This window comes from Rhinoderma darwinii, chromosome 3 (genome assembly GCF_050947455.1).
Source record: "Rhinoderma darwinii isolate aRhiDar2 chromosome 3, aRhiDar2.hap1, whole genome shotgun sequence".
NCBI classification, from domain to species: domain Eukaryota; kingdom Metazoa; phylum Chordata; class Amphibia; order Anura; family Rhinodermatidae; genus Rhinoderma; species Rhinoderma darwinii.
The window spans coordinates 270,552,030-270,573,524 of NC_134689.1; the positions used below are offsets into that span (position 1 = coordinate 270,552,030).

The 21,495-nt window shown below is 37.8% G+C and overlaps 1 protein-coding gene across 1 annotated transcript in view; it reads left to right on the forward strand.

Annotated features, from left to right (window-relative positions):
- Positions 1–21,495, forward strand: part of LRRC49 (leucine rich repeat containing 49) — a 174,897-nt gene that overhangs the window by 147,641 nt on the left and 5,761 nt on the right. Inside the window, exons 13-16 of the mRNA XM_075857918.1 lie at positions 8,313–8,550; positions 8,903–9,088; positions 9,417–9,526; positions 10,669–10,822. Coding sequence (XP_075714033.1) covers positions 8,313–8,550; positions 8,903–9,088; positions 9,417–9,526; positions 10,669–10,822 — 688 coding nt within the window. The remainder of the gene's footprint in view (positions 1–8,312; positions 8,551–8,902; positions 9,089–9,416; positions 9,527–10,668; positions 10,823–21,495) is intronic.

Genomic DNA, 21,495 nt, shown 5'->3' on the forward strand with positions numbered 1-21,495 from the left:
GATACCAATTATGTATAGTTTGTTTGTTTATATATTTTTATTAATAATAAAGGACTGATAAGGGAAAAAGGGGGATTTTTACTTTTTATTACTTTTAAAACTTTTATTTTCTTATTTTTACACATCTTTTTTTTACTTTTTTTTTAACTTTATTACTTTGTCCTACTAGGGGACTTGAGGGCAGGAGGCCCTGATCGCAATTATAATACACTGCACTACATGCGTAGTGCAGTGTATTAGAGCTGTCAGCTACTCACTGACAGCAAGCATAGTGGGTCCTGACTTTTTCAGGACCCACTAGGCTTCCGTCGATGGCATAGCCGGACGCCATTGTTACGTGTCCGGTTGCCATAGTCACCATCGCCGGCCGCTATCGTATAGCAAGCCGGCGATGGAAGCTTACCCCCTAAAAAGCTGCGATCTCTATTGAACGCGGCTTTTAAGGAGTTAATCAGCGGGTACACAGCGATCGGTCCCCGCTATAGGAGCTGCGGCAACTGCTGTACGAGACAGCAGCTGTCACAGCTCCTGCATGTGTTGGGAAGACGGCCGAAATGGCCGTTACTCCCGCGACATACTTTTCCGTCACTGAGCGCGAACGATACATTTAGCACGACGGAATATTACATCGCTGAGCATTAAGGGGTTAATGCAAGTAATGTACATACACACATACATTTACTAATGCTGTCTAATAGACCATCTAAACTTAAACCAGGCAGTCACAAAATGCACCAAATTTATCAGTGGTGCATGCTTTATGATCATTTTGGCGCCTCTTGACCTGTTAGACACATTTGTTTTCCTTTTTCGACCATTGATTTGTCTTATTTTGTGCCAGAATTCTGTGCCATTTTTTTTCGCCACACCCATTCCTCGCTAAGCCACACCCCTTTTAAAAAGTGTCTAGTGAGGTACGAACATCAAAATTGTGCCAAGTTGCACTAAAATTTGGTTCATTTTTCAACAAATTCTTGACCCAGACACTGTAGTAAATTTTCCCGGTAGTGTTTGTGGTGTATATATACACTCAGTGGCAACTTTGTTAGGAACACCCATACACCTACACGTTAATGCAATCATGTGGTAGGGACTCCATGCATATAAGCAGGCAGAGATGGTCAAGAGGTTCAGCTGTCCAGACCAGAATGGGGAAGAAATGGGATTTTAGCGAGTTTAAGTGTAAAATGATCCTCTAATGTTCCTGGCCATTAGAGCAGCATGTCAGCTTGACACCTGCAGTGTATGGAGCGGGCTCAGCGCATGAGCCCCCTCCGCTCCAAACATCATCCCCTCCCCGCTCCATGATGTGCCGGCAAGTAAGAAGCGGTCAGTGGGCCCGGCGCTGTCGGATCCCTTGACTGCCGACTATAAGACGCAGGGACTTTTTAGAAATATTTGTTCTTGCTAAAAACTGCGTCTTATAGTCCGAAAAATACGGTAAGTATGTCTCAAATGTTATAGGACTTGAATTCATAAACACAAATTCTTAGGCCCAGTAAACACAGTTTTTTTTACGCGGAAACCGCGTTGGAATCAGCATCAAAATATGTCCGAAAACGCCTCCCATTGATTTCCGATTGAGGCAGGTTTTTTTTCCGCTGAAGTTTTCAGCCGCTCGCGGTTAAAAAAAGCACCATGCTCTTTCTTGCCGCAGTTCCGCCTCTGATCTCCCATTGAAATTAATGGGAGGCAGAGAAAGCATTTGTTGTGGCGTTTTTTGCCCGCGGTTCTCAAAGGCCCCGGGCGAAAAATGCTGCAAAAATCGCAGCAAGAATTTGCAGGCAGGTCAAAATCTGCCTCCAAATTCCTTCAAGAAGATTTTTCTGCCTGCAAAAAAAAGTCCACTTCACTTATTTGCATACATAAAGGAAATTATAAGAAAAACCTGAGTGGTGTTTATATCCCAAAGTAATATCTGCCTGGAGCCTTGCAGTCTGCCACGTATTTAGAGAATAGATCGTACACATTAACTGTACAGGATTACCTCATATGTCAGCTTTCCACGTGTACCTCGAAGGCTCAATGTTCAAATCCTGTCTTAAAATAGCATGCATTCCTCCTGAACAAAGTGGGATTTATACGGTGCATTGCTATACTTTAATTATACTGTCAGAATGACGGCATAGATCCCAAGAGAAATGTCTGTGTCACAAAAGAGACTCTTCAAGGTGTAAAAATCGGATAATGTGAAGCTTCCATGTTTAATTATGGCCATTTAGTCAATACTGTCACGTATCATGCCACTGGTTTATAGCTGTCATGTTAAGGCTTGTAATAGAGGAATCTTACAACAGTACAAATAGTAACTTTAGAAGGTACTTGACCGGCTGCTGCCATTGTCACATATATGTTTTGTTTCGCCATTTTGATTTGTTTTCATGCAGTACCGTATTTTTCGGACTATAAGACGCACCTGAGCATAAGACGCACCCAGGTTTTGGACAACAGAAAATAGGAAAAAAAATATTTGTTAAAAAATAATTTATTCTGATTCACCACATTCATAGAGCAAAAACTTTTTTATATATTTTTCTTATCGATTGAGCGGTGTGAGGGCTTATTTTGTTGTGGGACGAAATTATTTTATTTTTTACATGTGCTTGGGGCACAATGGGAAAAGGTTTTTTTTTTTTACACTCCTAAAAATGTATCTAACATTTTTTATTTTCTCGACACATTTTATTAGTTCCCCTAGGGGACTTGAACCAGCGGCCACTTGGTTACGTGTAGAGTTACTGAAATAGAATAACTACACTGTTTCCCTAACTCCCATAGTAGTGAATGGCAGTTAGGGAAGCAGCATAGCATGCGAGCTACGCTGTTTCCGTAACTACTGTTCAGTTCTATGGGAGTTAGGGAAACAGTGTAGCTCTGCAAGTTACGCTGTTTCAGTAACTCCACATGTAATCAAGTGGCACAGAAAGCTAGAACGGAGTTATCCCATTGATCTCTATGAAGCTGCTGGACACAGAACGCGGAAGTCACAGTTTCTCATGCAGCACTCTTGGTAACGTTCGGTCCCCGTTCTGCTTATCGATCACACATGTATCCCCTATCCTGTGGATAGGGGATACATGTGTTTTATGGCACAACCGAAATTGCTGTTCCTGGCCGTTATAGCAGCGTGTCAGAAGCGGGCACCTGCAGTGTATGGAGCGTGCTCAGCGCGTGAGCCCGCTCCATACATCACCCCCTTCCAGCTCCATGATGTGCCGGCACATCATGGGTCGGGAAGGCGTTAAGTAATGAAGCGGTCATGGGGCCCGGCGCTGCCGGATCCCTTGACTGCGGACTATATGACGCAGGGACTTTTTTGCAAGATTTATTCTTCGTCTTATAGTCCGAAAAATACGGTATACACTTGCCTAATATTTCACGGACATATCTCTCTCTCTCCCTCACACCCTCTCCCTCTCTCTCCTCTTTGTGTGTGTGTGTGTGTGTGTGTGTGTGTCTTTGTGTGTGTGTGTGTGTATATGTATATATGGGTTTATTCATCTAGCATCCACTACAACGTTTCACCTTCTCTAAGAAGGCTTTTTCAAGTCGAACTTGTGGATGCTGGATGAATAAACCGAAGTTTTTTTGAGTGCTGCTTCGCTCTCTTTTCTTTGGATGTACGTTTATACAGGGAGAGGTCACTCCTTGTTTGAAAGCTGAGCACCAGCCTTAACAGGCAAGGAATCACAGTGCTGCTCCTATCCTTGATTTGTGTACATATATATATATATATATATGTATATATATATATATATATATATATATTATTTTTTTATACCTCATCGCTTTAAGTTGCAGAAGTGCTACTCTTCTACATTCTCCTTTATATTGTTTTTTTTAATCGATCACTTTTTTTGTATACTTAAACTCAGTGTTCGCTTGTAGTTTCTCATTGTTATATTTCTTTGGGAAATATTAATTTGGTACAAATGAATCTAAAGTTTGTGGGTAGGTTCAGTATCTTAACTAGGGTAGATCTTTGACTTTTTTAGAGAGGGCTATGCCCAATCATAAGAAAGATCATAAATAATGGTTTTTAATAGAGCTGAACATGGACAGAATTATATTTAAGGAAAATGTTACTATCATACAGCTGGAATTCCAGACGATTTCAGTAAAAGCTGTGTTATTAAAATATCCCTGATCTAGCACAAATGATATGTGTTCCATATCTTCTCAGATTTCTTCTAAAAATTGCATTTGTTCTGGTTTGATATTTTATTGTATGTTACACTTTTTAAAGTCACCTGTTCTGATACAGTACTAAGCAGACTCGAAGAACAAGAATACCTTATGAGCCAGAACTGTTCTGTATCTGTGATTCCAATACTTATTTAAAACTTCTTCACTTAAATTTCATATTGAAACCTGAATAAACATTTGTTAGTGCATTGGCCTTTTAACTAGGACTGCAGTTGGGGGTCCCAGCGTGCCAACAACATGGAATAAAGTGTGGGTATGCAATGGAATTTCTATAAGGCATGTGTATTTCCAATGAGATAATACATGAAATCGAAACACATTAAATGTAAATATGTGTGGATTGATGGTAATAGTACTTTTCATTATGTATGTCGTCTATACTCGGAAAATTTATCATGGAGACTGTTTTGGGCTTAGTTTATGGTGGCTGTGTTATACTAACATCTGAAGTGAATGGGTACTATTTATATAATACCTTGACTTCTCAAGGTCTGGAAAGTTTACCTATTCAATTTTATAATTTTATAAATCAAAGTCATTTTATAATTATTTAGGGCATTTTAATGGCTTCATTTGTTAAAATATTTGATTTCATAACAAAGTCTACAATTAAGCAGTCACACGTAGTACGACATGAAGTTTCCAGGGGTTTATTTTACCCGAACTGTTACTTCTCTACTACATGAATGCATTCACATTCTTCTCTCCGATGAAGCGGTTTTAACCCTTTCCTACCGAATCCATTTTTTTTACATTTTCACTTTTGTTTTTTCCTCCCCCACCTTCCAAAAGCCATAACTTTTTTATTTTCCCATCAGTATTGCCGTATATAGGCTTGTTTTTTGCGGTACGAGTTTTAGATTTTCACGCCACCATTTATTGTACCATATAATGTAGTGGGAAACAAAAAATATTTGTTAGGTGGGAAAAGGAAAAAAAAGCGATTCCTCATTGTTACGATTCCTCATTGTTTTGGGGGGTTTTGTTTTTACGGCGTTGACCTTGCAGTAAAAACGGCATGTTAACTTTATTATGCAGGTCAATACGATTATGGAGATGCCAAATTTATATCGTTTTTTTTTATGTTTTACTACTTTTACAAGGAAAAAACTGATAATAAAATGTGAGTTTTGTCACAATATTATGAGGGCTTATTTTTTGCGGGACGAGCTGTCGTTTCTATTGGTAGCATTTTGGGGTACATGAGACTTTTTATTTCATTTTTTTGTGGAAGATGAAGGGACCAAAAGACAGTGATTCTGGTGTTTTTATTGTTTTAATTTTTTACGGCGTTTACCGTCCGGACTAAATAATGATATATTGTAATAGTTCAGACTCTTCCGGACACGTCAATACCAGTTATGTTAATTTGTTATTGTTTGTCCATTGTGCTTGAAGGAAAATCTGAATTTTTTGTAACTTTAAAAAAAATAAAATAAATTATTGATTAAAAAAACCTGTTTTTTATTTGTCCCCCTAGGAAACTTGAACCAGCGATTGTTGGATCACTTGCATGATATGCTGCAATACTAATGTATTGCAGTATATTGTGATACTGACACTCTCCCTTGAAGCCCTGCCAGAGGCAAAGGAGTACCAGGATGGCCGCGACATTTCAGGGGGTAAACGCGCTGGATCACACTCGTTACCCTCAAGTGTCGGCTGTAAAATACAGCCGACACACTTGTTCAATGGAGCGAGCTCTGCTTGTGAGCCCCCTCCATACTCCCCCACCCGATGATCCCGTTAAGAGGCAGCACTTGTGTTTACAAGGCTAAAGGCACATTAATGTTCGTCTCTGCTTTTTTAGAAAAATTTTATGGGAGCAGATGACAGTAGAAATTCTTCTATTTGATTTGACTCAACGTGACTACACTGCCCAATTGGCAGAACTTTCTTCTACTCTGCCCCACCTTGCCTCAGGTATTTTGGCTAACAATGCACAGGGCAATTGTAAAGACCTGTTTGTCATAGACAGTAAGGGTATGTTCACACGCTGAGTCAAAAACTTTTGAAAAACGGCCGCGTAAAAAAACGGCCGTGAAAAAGAAGTGCAGGTTACTTCTTGGGATGTTTTTGGAGCAGTTTTCCATAGAAAAATGGCCCGTCGGAATAGAACGCCGTTTTTCCATTGCAATCAATTCGGAGATGTTTGGAGGCGTTCTGCTTCCGATTTTTTGGCCGTTTTTTTGGCGTTTACGGCCGTCTGAACATACCCTAACACTGTGTGCACATTTTGGTCTGCATGATTGGTTCAATTAAAATGCTGTTTACAATTTTTAGGTAGTTGACGGCTTTGTTCATTAGAACATAAGACTTTTCTCATGTTTTTGGGTCGACACAAATATCTGAGAAATTTAAATTTCAGTCCGTTAGAATTTAAAATCTCTACCACTAATAAAATATGCTTAAACAAACATACATTGAACTATTATCATTTTTTACATAAAAGCGCCTAGTAGGTTATAGGTACTGTAAACAGTTAGGACACCGCCACCCTTTATAGTCTTTAACAGTAACTTTTATTGTTACATTTCAAGTTATAGTTTTAGTATTGTGAGGAAACCTACCTGATCTTTTCTCATATAACGTTATTATAGGTGTGATCTAATTCATTTTAGGCTATTGTGTATCCTAGGTTTAACTCTTTCATGAAATATTAAAGCAAAGAAATCATATCTTTGAAGCATCTTTATTGTATTAACCTCCTAGTAACGCCATCATAACAACACTATATAAGCACTTACCAAGTGTGTTTGGCACTTCAGTTTCAGAGGAAAAGGAAATGACTTGCCCATGATTGTATAGACCTGGAAATAGAACTGGGATTTGTGCTCAGTTGGATGTGCCCCTCATTAAACCAAACAAAAAAAGCATTACTTAGGTAAAGTTATATGTTCTTGCCAAGTAGTAATTTCTTGGAGCTGAATGTATGTGCCAACACGAGCTAAATGAATACGATCCGCATTGCAGGCAGGCTTAGTTGGGTGATTGGAAGGCTGATGACTTGAATACTGAAAGTTTGGCTGAGGATCATTGTGATGGCAGAACAACCATTTCATATTTGCTACATTGTGTGATTGAGACTTTCCATTGAATTTTTATGTAAAAACATTTAGTTATAGCATCTGCACAGCTACGGAATAAAAATACAAATAAAAAAGTATTCGAGCCAATTATATATTTGTACAATTGTGTTACACACACTTATTTTCAGGAAGGGTCGGAGCAGGCCAAGTTTGCAAACATACAAAAAATAAATAAATACTTAGCCGCTCAGACGACCTGATAAGTCGACAAAATCCAATGATCCTGGTGGTATCCTCCTCTTATCTACCTTGGTAACTGTGCAATATTACTGGTGCAGCAGATGTCCGTGATGGCTGGGCTCAGTAGTTCTACAGCCATCATGGGCTCTTTGCGATGTTATAACAAGCCTACTACATAGAGTAGCACCGCCAGTAAATTGTAGAAAAAAACCACAATGTTTATTGCTACTCACAAACTTTAAAACCAGCATATAAAAAACGAGGCATGCCAAGTCATCTCATTGGGTCGTCTGAGCGGCTAAGTGTTTATTTTTTGTATGGTTCTATTTCTGAGTTGTAAATTAATTTTTCTAATTGTTTTCCATATGCAACATGTTGTTTCCCTCAACTATATGTAGTGCTAGAGTAAGACAGTTTATATAATCACAGAAAAGTAACCTATATACCATAGGAGATACTAAATGGATATACCATGTAATGACATACAGAGGCAAAAGTGCACTAGTATTCAGCTGTTGCAGAAAATATATATTCCATAGGTCACTTATTCATCCTTCCAAGGCTATAAACATCACTGTACTGTGCAGCTCTCCTGCCATCTTCTACAGTCCACTCTATCTACGCTACATTGATGACCAGCCGTCAGTCAGAGTACAATACTTAAAGCATCCTGAGGGCCGCCGACTCTTATAATGGTCATTGTAATGTCAATCAGTCACATGTCTGCACATTATGTTCTATAGAATAAAGTCCTTATAGCAAATTACCCATATTGCAGAACCGCCAAGACATTGGAAACTTGTTTGATTGTTATTGATGACACTTCTTCTTCTATAGATCACTTGATACTGTTCTCAGCAGTGCTGTGCAAAGCCTTTCTGTGGTGGACTCCCATCTTGTGGAGCTTGACGGAGACACCTTGTCCCTGTATGGCTTGGGAGCTCTTGAGTCTCTTGACAGGACGTGGAGTGTACAGACAGCTGGTTCAGTCAACACCATCTCCTTCACTTTTATAAATTTTGAAGATATAGTACAGATTCTGCCAAAAATAAGAATCAAGTTCCCCAATGCAACGGTAAGAATGGCAACAGCGACGGTCTGGATGCTTTTATTGAATGCTGTGATGGTTTTCTTTTATAAATATTTTTGAACTTCTTATGTAAATTATGGGCATGTAATGTTCTGACATGTATAGACCCATTTGTGTGACTTACTGTAAAACCTATTGGATATCACGTCTGGGTGTACAAAAAGACAGACCATGCTGGGTGTACTGCTTAGAGCCAAAGGACTTCATTAAAATATTTGTCTATGACTTTGTTTTTATGCTATAAGATATCCAGTCCTTGGTGATATCTGTATTTTATATATTAGGATCTCTATTTTTTATAATTAAATGCAACTATATATGTATCTTTTTTTAACAGCACCTCAAATTTAAGGAAAACAACCTGGTCACCTTGAATCAATTCAATGCTTTAGCTCAGATGCGTCGGCTGGATCATTTGACTGTGGATCCTCAGGGAAACCCTGTTGTTAACTTTACTCTTTGGAAGTATTATGTTCTTTTCAGACTCAACAACTTCAACATTCAGAAAGTCAATGAAATTGAGGTAAGACAAAACATGGTAACAATTTGACACTTCTTTCCAAACCGTAGTTAAAATACATTGCTGTATCAACCTAACAATTATTTCTTCAAGTGTGTTCTGCCAACCAATACAAGTATTGTCGTAGTGGGGGTGGGGCATAGTGGCACGACAATGTGCTGAGCCACTCCTGCCACGTATTAATACAGATTGATACACAAATTTTGGTTCTAAATAGATGTGTGTATTACATTTTCAAGAGTTATGAAGATCTCACAATCCTGTAATAAAAATATGCACATGTTCTACAAACTTTGCAGAATGCCATATGTTGTTTTTTGTGTATTGGCAGGTTTCTCAAAATGATGTAGTTATGTCTGAGAGGCTCTTTGGAATTCTTGCCTATGTCGCAACTTCAGAGTTACCACAGTATAGACTTACTGCACTGGTTGGCGATTCCAGGTACATTTTTGTTTTTCAATGCAAATATTTCATAATTTGGCAAGTATTTATTTTACTGGAAAGAAGGGAGACAAATTCTTTTTAGCTACCTCTTTTGGGCGTCAATTTGTTTTTTGAGCAACAATGTGAGTTTATTCTCATTGTCCAACTATATTGAGTAGCGGTGTATTGAGGGGTGTTTGGTCCTGGGTAAAAATAGTCAGCCCATTATAACCCACAGACATGATTTACTTAAAGGGCATGTTGACATATATATTAATATGGGGAGTGTGTGTATTTATGTGTGTATATATATATATATATATATATATATATATATATATATATTCGATATAATCTATATGAATTTTTTTTATTTTTTTGGGAAATATTTAGCATTACGTATATTGCAGTACAGTGAAGTACTATATTAGGGTGGCTGATTTACAGCCTTTATTATAGCCCATAGCTGCATTCACAGTTCTGCTGGTTGTTAGTGAAATTTCACTTAGTTGAGCTCCTACTTGTCCTCCTAAATGCTACAGAATTGTGAATACAGTTCTGGAATATAGTACAGGCTGTAACGGAGTGCCAATGCAATGTATTTACAAAGTTACTCAACTTTCTATGTATGATTAATTCTTTATTTTTATAAATTGTAAAACTCAACATACACTTTAACATGGGTTCACTGGTCGCATGGGCGTATTCTTCTTCTTGTGTTTTGTATTTTTCTCAGTCTGGGAGAATAGGTAGACCTTCTATCTAGTAGGGAAGAGTAGGTAGATAGTAAATGTTCTATGTGTGGGACAGTAAGTTTGGTGTCCCAGAGATGGGAGCATTAATGCGCTTAACACAATGCAAGTAGAGAGAAAAAAGCCACACTCACCCGGTCTGGCGTAGAAAATTATTTAATGCTTGGAAAAAAGGAGGGTGGGGGGAGATAAAGACAGTGTCTGGCAACAGCCATTTCACATACAATGCTTCTGCATTAATACACTTAACATAGTGGTAATCGGGGAGTGGACATTACACATAAGCGTATACCACAGAAGGTATCTTTCCATGTAAAACTGTTGTGTGGCTTGGAAACTTCTACTGGTCAGCTACTGTAAACTAATTTTAGTGACTTCTGTGCGTTGATTTATATGTCTATTTTAAAGAAAGAAAACATTCCATCATCTACTCGAGACAAAGTCAAAGAAGGTTCCGGTAGGTGGTGAAGAAAGTTTTAACAGTAAGAGAATTGGTGGAGAAACCCCAACCCGAGCAGCATTACAATATATTCCACAGGATCTGCTCAATGAGAAGCTAGAGGTAAATTGGTACACTTATTTAATTAGTTGTATTACTTTGTAGTAGTGAATATGTGGAAAAGACAGTGCTTAAAGGCTATGTAAACCTATGAACATCTTTGACCCAAATCCGTCAGGTCAGCGGGACTGACCGCTTCGGTGACATTGGGTCCATGCAGGATCCACCTGTTATTGATCACTTCTAAGTTATGAACTTAGTTGTGATCAATAACAGCTGGCTCACGCAGGACCTGCTGTCACCGAGGCCATTAGTCCCGCTGACCTCACGGATTCGGGTTGTAGCGCAAGATACAGCTTCTGTTTTTCATAAAAAAACAATTAAAAAGTATTATTAAACACCATGATACATTGTTTTATTTAAGAAAAAAAAAAAAAAAGCATCCTAACGTTTACATAGCCTTTAAGTAATCCAATCAACATGCAGCTCTCATGTTCTACAGAGGATTGAAAAATGAAAGCCGAGACCTGATTGGGCATCAACTTGTGTTTTTATTTTGTTTTTATAAGCCCCAATTTTACATAATTGCTCTAAATAAACCATGCACACATGCCCATATAAAAAAACACTACTCTACTGCATGCAGTTTTATCCTCATATAGGCAGGAGTTGTCCCGTGATAACAGGAAGCTCACAACTGCTAGCCTACTCTTGTGGGCCCAACAATGGAGCTGCTGCCTGGGTATTGGCATATCTAGGTGACAAGATGGTATATGTTTGTATAGTTATACGTATTTTGAGGCAGGGCTCCCAAATAACTGTCATTATCACCTAGACATGATCCTCCTTAATTTACTCCTCTGCATAGGTAGCTTCAGAAGAGCCTGGATTAGCGAGTTCAGCCAAGTTCAGCTTCATACATTTATGCATATCACTAACCTATTAATTTAGACTAGGCCTCATATTTTAATACATGTATTAATAAGGCAATCAAACATAGTAAAAGGAAAAGTTTAGGTCCTGCCAAGCCTCCTTTTCCCTTCCCTTTCCCTAAGTTAAATAACTGAAAAGAAGACCGACTGCTTAAGTGTGTAACTGGCTATGATTACATTTTTAATGTATTAATAAAATCTGTTTATATATTAAAATAACACAGTCACTCTGTACTAATAAGATCTGTTTCTATATTAAAACAAAACCGTCACTCTCCTGGATCTGGAAAATAAATAAAAATCACGAGGTCAAGTAATATAAAAGATAAATTTAGGTAATTTGCTAAACAAAACAAAGGTAAATTGTTTGTTTAGTTTTTAGTTGCAAGAAAAATTACTTCAACAAAGAATAACAATATTGCCAGGGTAAAATAAGGACAATGTAGGGAACAGAAAAGAAAGGGAGTGCAAGAACAGAAATCACAAACATTCAACACAAAGGCAAAATACTATACATAACAGAACTAATGGAGCCCAAAGGACAGTGCACATTGTGTCTATGGTACATGAAATCATCAGTGTCTATATACAGTATACTCAAACAGTCATCTCTGTGAATGAGGTCACAACAAACTGATATTTCTCCACATCTATTCTTCTAAGTCCTATTCATCCTCGTATGAGTTCTTTTCATACAGCAAAAACCCTCACAATTGGCATTAAGCAAATGTCCCTTATTTTTATAGGAATACAGAGGAATAGAAAAAAGAAATATAATTAAGTGCCAACAAAAATAGAATAACGAACACAAAATATTAAATACAATATATTATTATTATTATTATTATTATTTTAAATCTGATTAGTCATCTAATTTTTTTATATTCTTGCAGTCTTACAAAAGAGGGCCTATGTTTGCTTTGGTTTGTTTCCTTGGGGTGTGGGGCTCACAGACTATATATTAATGAATAGAATTGTACTGTACGTGGAAAATGTAATTCCTACCAAATAGCTGTACTCTTTACATCATCGGGGCAGCTCGGGAGTACTTGCCAAACTGACATCAAAGGAATAATATGCTATTATCCCTCAACCAACTCTCTTTTTCTTTGAGTTTTTCAGTGAACATACTGAGCAACTTCCCATTTGAAAATGCACAAAACTAGCCTGTTGAAAAGGGCTTATAATATATTCGCACCATGCGTTACCAAGCAGTGGGCATTATTCCGTTTGCAATTGTAGAGAAGAATTGATCCAGCGCTGATGATGAGTTAAAAGGGAAAACGAGGTCCCATGTTTATTGGAGAAAGAATAAAACAGAAGGGAGACGCAGTCCCAAGGTGTGAGTAGTCAGGGCTTGAACCTGAGCCTACGCGTTTCGAACGCAGTCTGCGTTCTTAGTCATGGCAAATGAGTTAAAGACCGTGTGTCTGAGATATCCTTATATGCTGATCAATCAGCGGGTGAGGCCAATATGCAAATGCTGGTAATTGGTAGATACCAAGAATTAAGGAGTGGCTAATAGTGTAAATGGATGCGAACCAAAACCTAACCATCATATGTATATTAAAGAAACAATATTGGAGTAATATAATAAGAAAAATAACGAATATAAGTGTAGCAACAGCATTAATGATGGAGGGTGGTAAGCCCATATATCATAGATAAGTGCATACGAAAGAAACTGAGACACACGGCCTTGTCGGTACTTATACATACATGAAAAGCAAACATGACATATTGACAAATCGAAACATTTAAAAGTGTGAAAAAATATAAACGGATTAAAAAAGAAATGAAGAAGGATCAAAGATACTGTATATATAATGTAGTAATATAGAATATTCATGGTCTGTGATAATTCAAATCACTTGTGTTAATAGTTATTCAAGAAATCTATCAGTTTAAAACCAATGCACATTATGTTAGGTAAATTAGTTAATGTAAATTGAAACGTGTGGCTCAAAAATATAAACCCAAAAGTGCATCAGATAGCCTGTTGGTATCACAGAGAAACATCTCTGTAGTCGAGCGAACCACAACGGATAAAGAGCTGATGGAAAAATGCACATTAACACAGCTCAGTGAGTGTGAATATGGTCTAATAGTGTATGCAAAATAAACTGTATTTGCTGATGGAAAAAGCATCAAATTAAATCAGTTAAAACCCGCTGATAGTTAATAATGGTAATGGACAGAACAGCAGAGTTGGAGAATGAAAAAATGTGAGTATTCATAAAAGGGAACACTCAGTGAGTTACGATGGCATAACTGAATTGCGTTTTGTAGCTAATCGATGCAAGTCACATTGTCATAAAACAGTGTAATGATAAATATTGCTAATTACATACCTAAAACAGCAAATAAATGAATAAACAATAAGTGTATATATAACCATGAGAAAAATCATGTGCAAATGGTATTATTATATTGTCGCAAAAACGTATTTTGAAATAAGAGGCTATTTGAAAAAAGGGGAAGATTGAACATTAACCTAACTCAATTGGTATTGATATGTTCTAAAAAAAAAAATTTTATAGAATACATAGACTGGTGTTGGAAAATTAATTCAAATTGGATAAAACCGACTAATGGCTGGTAATACTGTTATCATGAGAAAAAGTAAGCTAATGTCATAGACTATAAGTTTGAGATCACAAGAAGTAAGCTATAAATTCGTTTTCAAAATAAAGTGTGCGATCTTATAATACCATTGAATGCGTATTACTGTTATCATGAGAAAAAGTAAGCTAATGTCATAGACTATAAGTTTGAGATCACAAGAAGTAAGCTATAAATTCGTTTTCAAAATAAAGTGTGCGATCTTATAATGCCATTGAATGCGTATTGAACTAATTCAAATTTGCTTGATAGTATGTGATGCTAATCTAAAGTTAAGCATTAACTTGTCATAATGGATATGATAATAGTTCAATAATGATATATATAAATTAGATGAGTTCTCTAATGAGGAAACAAAATAAGAACAAATAAAGCCAATTGTTGATGGATAATGATATCAATGTATGAAAAAATGAAAAAATGTCAAAAAAACAGTGAAGAGTATGTATGTGATCTTGATCCTCATGGAAAAACATACAATCAATATAGTGGCATGGGTACGTAATGATAATGACCAGATATGACCAGTTAATATATAGTTGGTTAGATTGACCTTGATACATATGGCGAATTGTAAGTATATAATTTCCTTGTATATGGGAACTTAATGTGAAATGGCACAATAAGAACAAGACTACAGTAAATGCCAAGCAGGAAACATTTTTTTGGGAGTATATGTGCTTGTTGGCATTAACAATCAGTAATGGATTCTATAATTAGATTCATATAAATTTCGATATTTCAATAATGAAACATGAGATCCTTCCTAAGGTTGAGTCCTTTGGGGAAGCGAGTCTCCAAACTGTAAATCCAAAAGGCCTCCCTGGTGAGTAAACGCTGTTTTAAATCACCCCCTCTTTTTGTACTCCTTACTTTTTCAATGGCATATGCGGAGAAAGAGCTAACATTTCTATTGTGGCAAGTCACAAAATGCCTGGCTGCATTGGAAATATTGACGATGGATGCATTACGTATATAACTGAGGTGTTCCAATATGCGAATTTTAAATTTCCTGGTAGTGCAGCCGACATATTTGAGATTGCATATTGTGCATTCGATAATATACACTACATGGTCACTATTGCAATTCATGTATGATTTAATTGTAAAGGTAGTGGTTTCTGAAGAGTTAGAGTATTGTTTATTAATTTTGGCAAAAGTGCAAACTTTGCAGGGATTAACCCCACACTTATAGAATCCTTTATATGTTAACCATGTAGGTTTAGGGTTATTGGTTGGCAGTAATGATGGAGACAATATGTTGCCCAAGGTTTGTGCTCTACGGGATACTATTCTACAACCATTTTTTAAGAGGTTCTCTAATTTTGGATCGTCGTACAGTAAGGGGATGTATTTCAACACCATATTTTTAATGGTGTTGAACTGCTTACTGTATTGCAATACGAGAGTTGGAATATTTTGACTCTGAGTTGGAATGATTTGAGTATTATCCATTAGTATAAGAGAATCTCTGTTTTTGGTTGCAACTATGTTTTTGGCCCTTGATAGGGTCCAGTCCTTATAGCCTCTTGCTTTTAACCTTTTGCAGATAATAGACTCTTCTTTGGTATAACTCATATGGGAACTACAATTACGTTTGGCGCGTGTGAGTTCACCGATGGGAATGGCAGAAACCGTGTGCATGGGATGGCAACTTGATGCATGCAGTATGGTGTTTCCTGATATTGGTTTACAGTAGATGTTAGACTGAATTGTGTCACCAATTTTACATGAGAAACTCAGGTCTAGAAAGTTGATGCACGTAGAGTTGAAATGAGAAGTAAATTTGAGATTGGATCCATTGGTGTTGATAAAGGATATGAACAGCGGTATGGCAGATACATCTCCCTCCCATATGAGTAGGAGGTCATCAATGTATCTGCCATACCAATGTATGTGGTCAAGGAAAGGGTTGGTTGGAGAATAGATGTAATGTTCCTCCCACCATGCCATGGTGAGGTTGGCAATGGAGGGGGAGAATTTGGCCCCCATGGAAACACCACATTTTTGTAAATAAAATTGATTTGTAAAACTAAAATAATTGTGCGTCATGAGATATTGAGTAATTTGTATCAGAAATAATTGCATGTTAGGCTCGTATCCACTGTATTTGTGGAGGTGATGCCTGAGGGCCTCTAGGGCAACATCTCGAGGGATGCTGGTGTAGAGGGCAACAACGTCACAGGTAAGCCAGGTGAAATCACATTGCCAAGTTTTCTTATGGAATGCCTGTAGGACATCCTTGGTGTCCTTGAGATATCCCGGAGTTCTGATAACCAAAGGCTGGAGAAAAGTATCCAACCATTCGGAAATCTTTTCTGTAAGAGAGCCTATACCCGAGACGATGGGTCGCATGGGAGGGGGATTCAAACCCTTATGTGTTTTAGGAAGTGCATGAAGGATGGGAACTATCGGGTGTTCCACTGACAGATATTTAAGTTCTTTAGTTGTGAAAATGCCCAGATTTAAACCTTTATCTAATATCTGTTTTAAAGTGTTGTGAAACATGTCAGTTGGATTTTCTTGCAGCTTGGTGTACGTATCTGTGTCATTTAACAATAACATGATTTGGTTGATATACATGTCCTTGTCTAACACGGTGACACTACCTCCCTTGTCAGCCATGCGAATGACTATGTCCTGGTTGTCATGTAAGGATTTGATAGCCTGTTTGTCAAGTAATGTAAGGTTATGTGAGGAGATGTCATTTTTAACTGCCTCTTGAATTATAAACAGCTCACGTTCTACAATTTGCTGGAAAGTGTCCATAGACTCTGTACGAGAATGAATAGGATAGAATCCTGGGTTCTTGGTTTCAAATTTGGATACAGAGAGAGGAGATGGGTTGGTGTAATGTCCAGCTAAATCCTCCAGATGTAAGAGTGTGGTTTGTTCCTGAAACGATAATTTCCGATATACATTGACTGGTGAAGCTGTTATCAGTGTTTCTGATGGAGAGATGGATGAAGGCTCTTGAGAGGTTGAGAAGTGTCTCTTAACGGTAAGATTGCGTACAAACTTGTTGATATCAAGCAAAGTGTGGAATGGGTCAAAATTTTAATTAGGTACGAAATTTAGTCCTAATGAAAGAACATGAATCTGAGCTTGAGTTAATGACACTGATGAAAGATTAACAACATCAAGAGTTCTTAGTATCTCTGGTTCCTCAGTCTGCGGGGCAATGTGATGTCGGCTGGATTGATGCTTTCGGCCCCCCCTCCTCCTCCGTTTTTTGAAACATCTCGAGTGCGTTTGAAGTTGGATCTTGAACGTTGATTATATCTAGACGTGTCCGTGTCTGATTCTCCTTCTGCCCCATCTGTAGTTTCAGGTTCAGTGGAGCTGAAACTGACTTTGTGGGAGTTGAGGGATCGGTTGTGTGGAGACCGTCTATTCCTCAAGATTGATTTGGTCTTAAATCTGTTGTAATTGGAACGATGCCACGTATAGACTTCATTGTTATTGTAATCCTGGGTGTCTCTATGAAACTTTGATTTTTTGGTTTCAGCAATTGATTGCTCCAATTGCTCCAGGTGATCTTCAGTGCGTTTTTGTAGCAGGGCGAAGTCTGGTGAGCTGGAGAATGAATGGATCTCATCCCTAACTTTACTGATGTCCTTTTGTAATTCCACTAGTTTAATATTCTCTTGCTTTGTAATAAGCCGCATGAGATTGAGTGAACAATCCGTCAAGATGTTATTCCATTCCTTTGAAAATTCATCCGAATAGTTATGTGTAGGCATTTTTCTTAATCTCAGACCCCGAGGGATCATGTTTTTTGAGATGTAGTTCTGCAGTGTGGTTAGATCCCACCACACTTTGGTTTCAGTGACTGATAATTTTTCCAATTCCTTGAATCTATTGTGTAGTGATGAATTGGAATAGGACAAATCAGCGTGATTTGAGTCTCCAAAAACCATTGCTGCCATTTCGGCTCTTGAGCGCTGAGGTGTTTGGGAAAACGACATGTTGGTTCATCCTCGTATGAGTTCTTTTCATACAGCAAAAACCCTCACAATTGGCATTAAGCAAATGTCCCTTATTTTTATAGGAATACAGAGGAATAGAAAAAAGAAATATAATTAAGTGCCAACAAAAATAGAATAACGAACACAAAATATTAAATACAATATATTATTATTATTATTATTATTATTATTTTAAATCTGATTAGTCATCTAATTTTTTTATATTCTTGCAGTCTTACAAAAGAGGGCCTATGTTTGCTTTGGTTTGTTTCCTTGGGGTGTGGGGCTCACAGACTATATATTAATGAATAGAATTGTACTGTACGTGGAAAATGTAATTCCTACCAAATAGCTGTACTCTTTACATCATCGGGGCAGCTCGGGAGTACTTGCCAAACTAACATCAAAGGAATAATATGCTATTATCCCTCAACCAACTCTCTTTTTCTTTGAGTTTTTCAGTGAACATACTGAGCAACTTCCCATTTGAAAATGCACAAAACTAGCCTGTTGAAAAGGGCTTATAATATATTCGCACCATGCGTTACCAAGCAGTGGGCATGATTCCGTTTGCTTGCTGTTTAGTGAAAAAGATAGGTGCCTGATCACCACCGACCCAGATGTGATGTTATTGGTGCCATGATACATGATTAACAATACATTTAGTCACCAGAGCCATTTCAGTGCTAGGCGTTTGTATATTTCTCGCTTGGCAATGAAGCATTTTGCTCTTCCTGGGTTTTTGCAGATGTGTTGTTCCCAGGGGCAAAGCTCTTCTTTTTGCTTGTTTTGGCACAGCTGGGTCTCTTGGCAGCACAGGACCCTTATGTCACATGCTTTCAATTCAATAGTGTTTCTTCTCCATTTGCCAGGTCAACAGATTATTGGAATGTGGGATTGTTGGTCTTGCCAGTTTCCACTCCAGATGTGTTATGCCGACCTGTTGGCAATTTGAAAGAGAGCAGGGAAGGTACTAATATTGGAGATCGATTCCTCACTAGGATGGCATGAGGACTGTAGGTGATGTCTAGAAGTATATGGCAAGCATGGTTGGTTCAGTGAGTAGGCCTTAAATGTGCATTCAACGAGCTCCTCATGGAATCTCTTAAAAAAACTCCACCACAGAGAGAGAATCCTAGATTAAAGATTACGTTTCTGCCGTCACCCTGTATCTAAATACCCTGTCATGTAGCTTGTTGGCACTCTTCTGACATCCAGGACACATGCCCCTCTAACTACGCCCCTGGCCTCCTCATGGTTTTCGCTTTTAATTTGGCTTCTCAGCAGCTGACAACAATTACTGAGATAACCATTTAAAAGTGGTTTGGTTTAGAACGCCTATAAGCACCAAATTTGATTACCAATTATATAACGCAATACCTGCTAAGGCCCTTTTACACAGGCCAATGATCTGGCAAACTAGCGTTCATTTGAAAGCTTGCTCTCAATCATTGCTGATGAACGAGCATTTCTCGGTTCGCATCTTTTATGCTGCTAAAAAAATTATTGCTGGTTTGCAGTCAGTCTCCCTGTGTAAACGGAGATGTGCTGCCGACATGATGAAAATGCATGGGGGCGAGCAATCGGAATAACAATCGTTCTTCCCCATACTTAACCATCATTGCTCCATTTAAAGAGAACAGCGAGCACCGATTGTCAAGCTGTATTGTCGATCAGCGCTCGTTTTAAAAGTTGAAAACACAGGTGATATATGCCCGTGTAAAACCACTTTTAGACTTTGATTGTTCACCAACCAATGTAAGGATAATCACATTTCATACAATAAGATTTACCGTATTTGTTAACTATAAGGCTACGTTCAGATGTAGTGAAATGATTTGCTGCAGATTTTGTCTTCCATGCGGAATTTGCCACAGATTTCACCCATTGCATTGATTTGAAGTTCTACAGCATGCCCTAAAATCTGCACCGATTTATTTCCACTACGTTTCATTGGGGTTTTGAAAACCTCTTTCACTAAAATTGTACTATAATTTGTTGCAGATTTTCCTGCTACAAATCTGCCACGTCTGAATGTGGCCTAAGATAGTTAGAAGATGTACCCAAATTTAAGAAAAGAATACAAAATCCAAATCTCATGTAAGCTATACACAAACATTTTAGCACAACATTTTTAAACTCAAATTCATCAGAAAATAAAACAATAAGCCAGTTATGCTTTATTAAAATATAGTTAGATGTAGATGGTATTTCTTTCACATAGTAGATATTTATTCAGATTTTTTTTTCTACAGCTGTCTGTACAATTTTTTTTCACATTTTCAAGTCCTAGGAAAACCTGCTTAGTCCTGTTTTCTATCAGCAATAAAACAGCAAACTAAATATGATTTGCCACAAAAAGCCCCGCTAATGAGGATCCCCAGTTGGGTTATTTGCAAAGTAAAAATGCACTTTTCATCATAATATTTTGCTGGAAAGGATTTTGTATTTTTAAACTTAATTCTCACGCTCACCATAGATGATCCAAGTCATAATCTAATGCTTTTAGGCAGGAACAAAACAAATCCGCCTTCGTTGACTTTGGTTTCATGTCTAATGACTTCTGATACAGTATAAATAACTATCAGACTTTAAAATTTCAGGCAAAAGTGAATTTAACTATATTTCATTTTGGAAATAAACGATGTTAGATTAAAATGTTAAATTGATACCTTGTTAAATTGAATTTTACTGCAATTTTGTGTTAAACATAAATGTTATAGCTCTTTTTTTTTTTTTTAAACGAATTTGGGAATGTTAGATGGATGACTAATATTTCTAGCAAACTGAAGAGCTTTTACAGAAGACCCCCATAGATTGTAGTCACAGATGCTACAATAATTAGTGCTGATAATCGTATGTTCTATTAACTCCTTAACGACCGCCCACCGTCTTTTGATGGCAGGCGGCGCAGGTGCCTAGTCTACCACAACGTCTTTTGACGTCGCTGTAGAAGAGGCTGATGAGCGCTTCTGTGAGCGCTCATCCTCTAAGCAGGAGCTGTAACTCCCAATCTTAGAGAAGCCTGCTGAATACAGCTGGGGTCGGAAAACATTCGGACCCCAGCTGTTTAACACTTTGATCGCCGTGGTCCGTGACCTCGGCAAGATCAAAGGGAACTCCCCTCTTTGATCTCGTCGTCAGAAAACCTGAGACGTGATCAAACACCGGGGAATCCCTCTGCAGTCAGCCCTGGGGACCTACAAAGGATCCC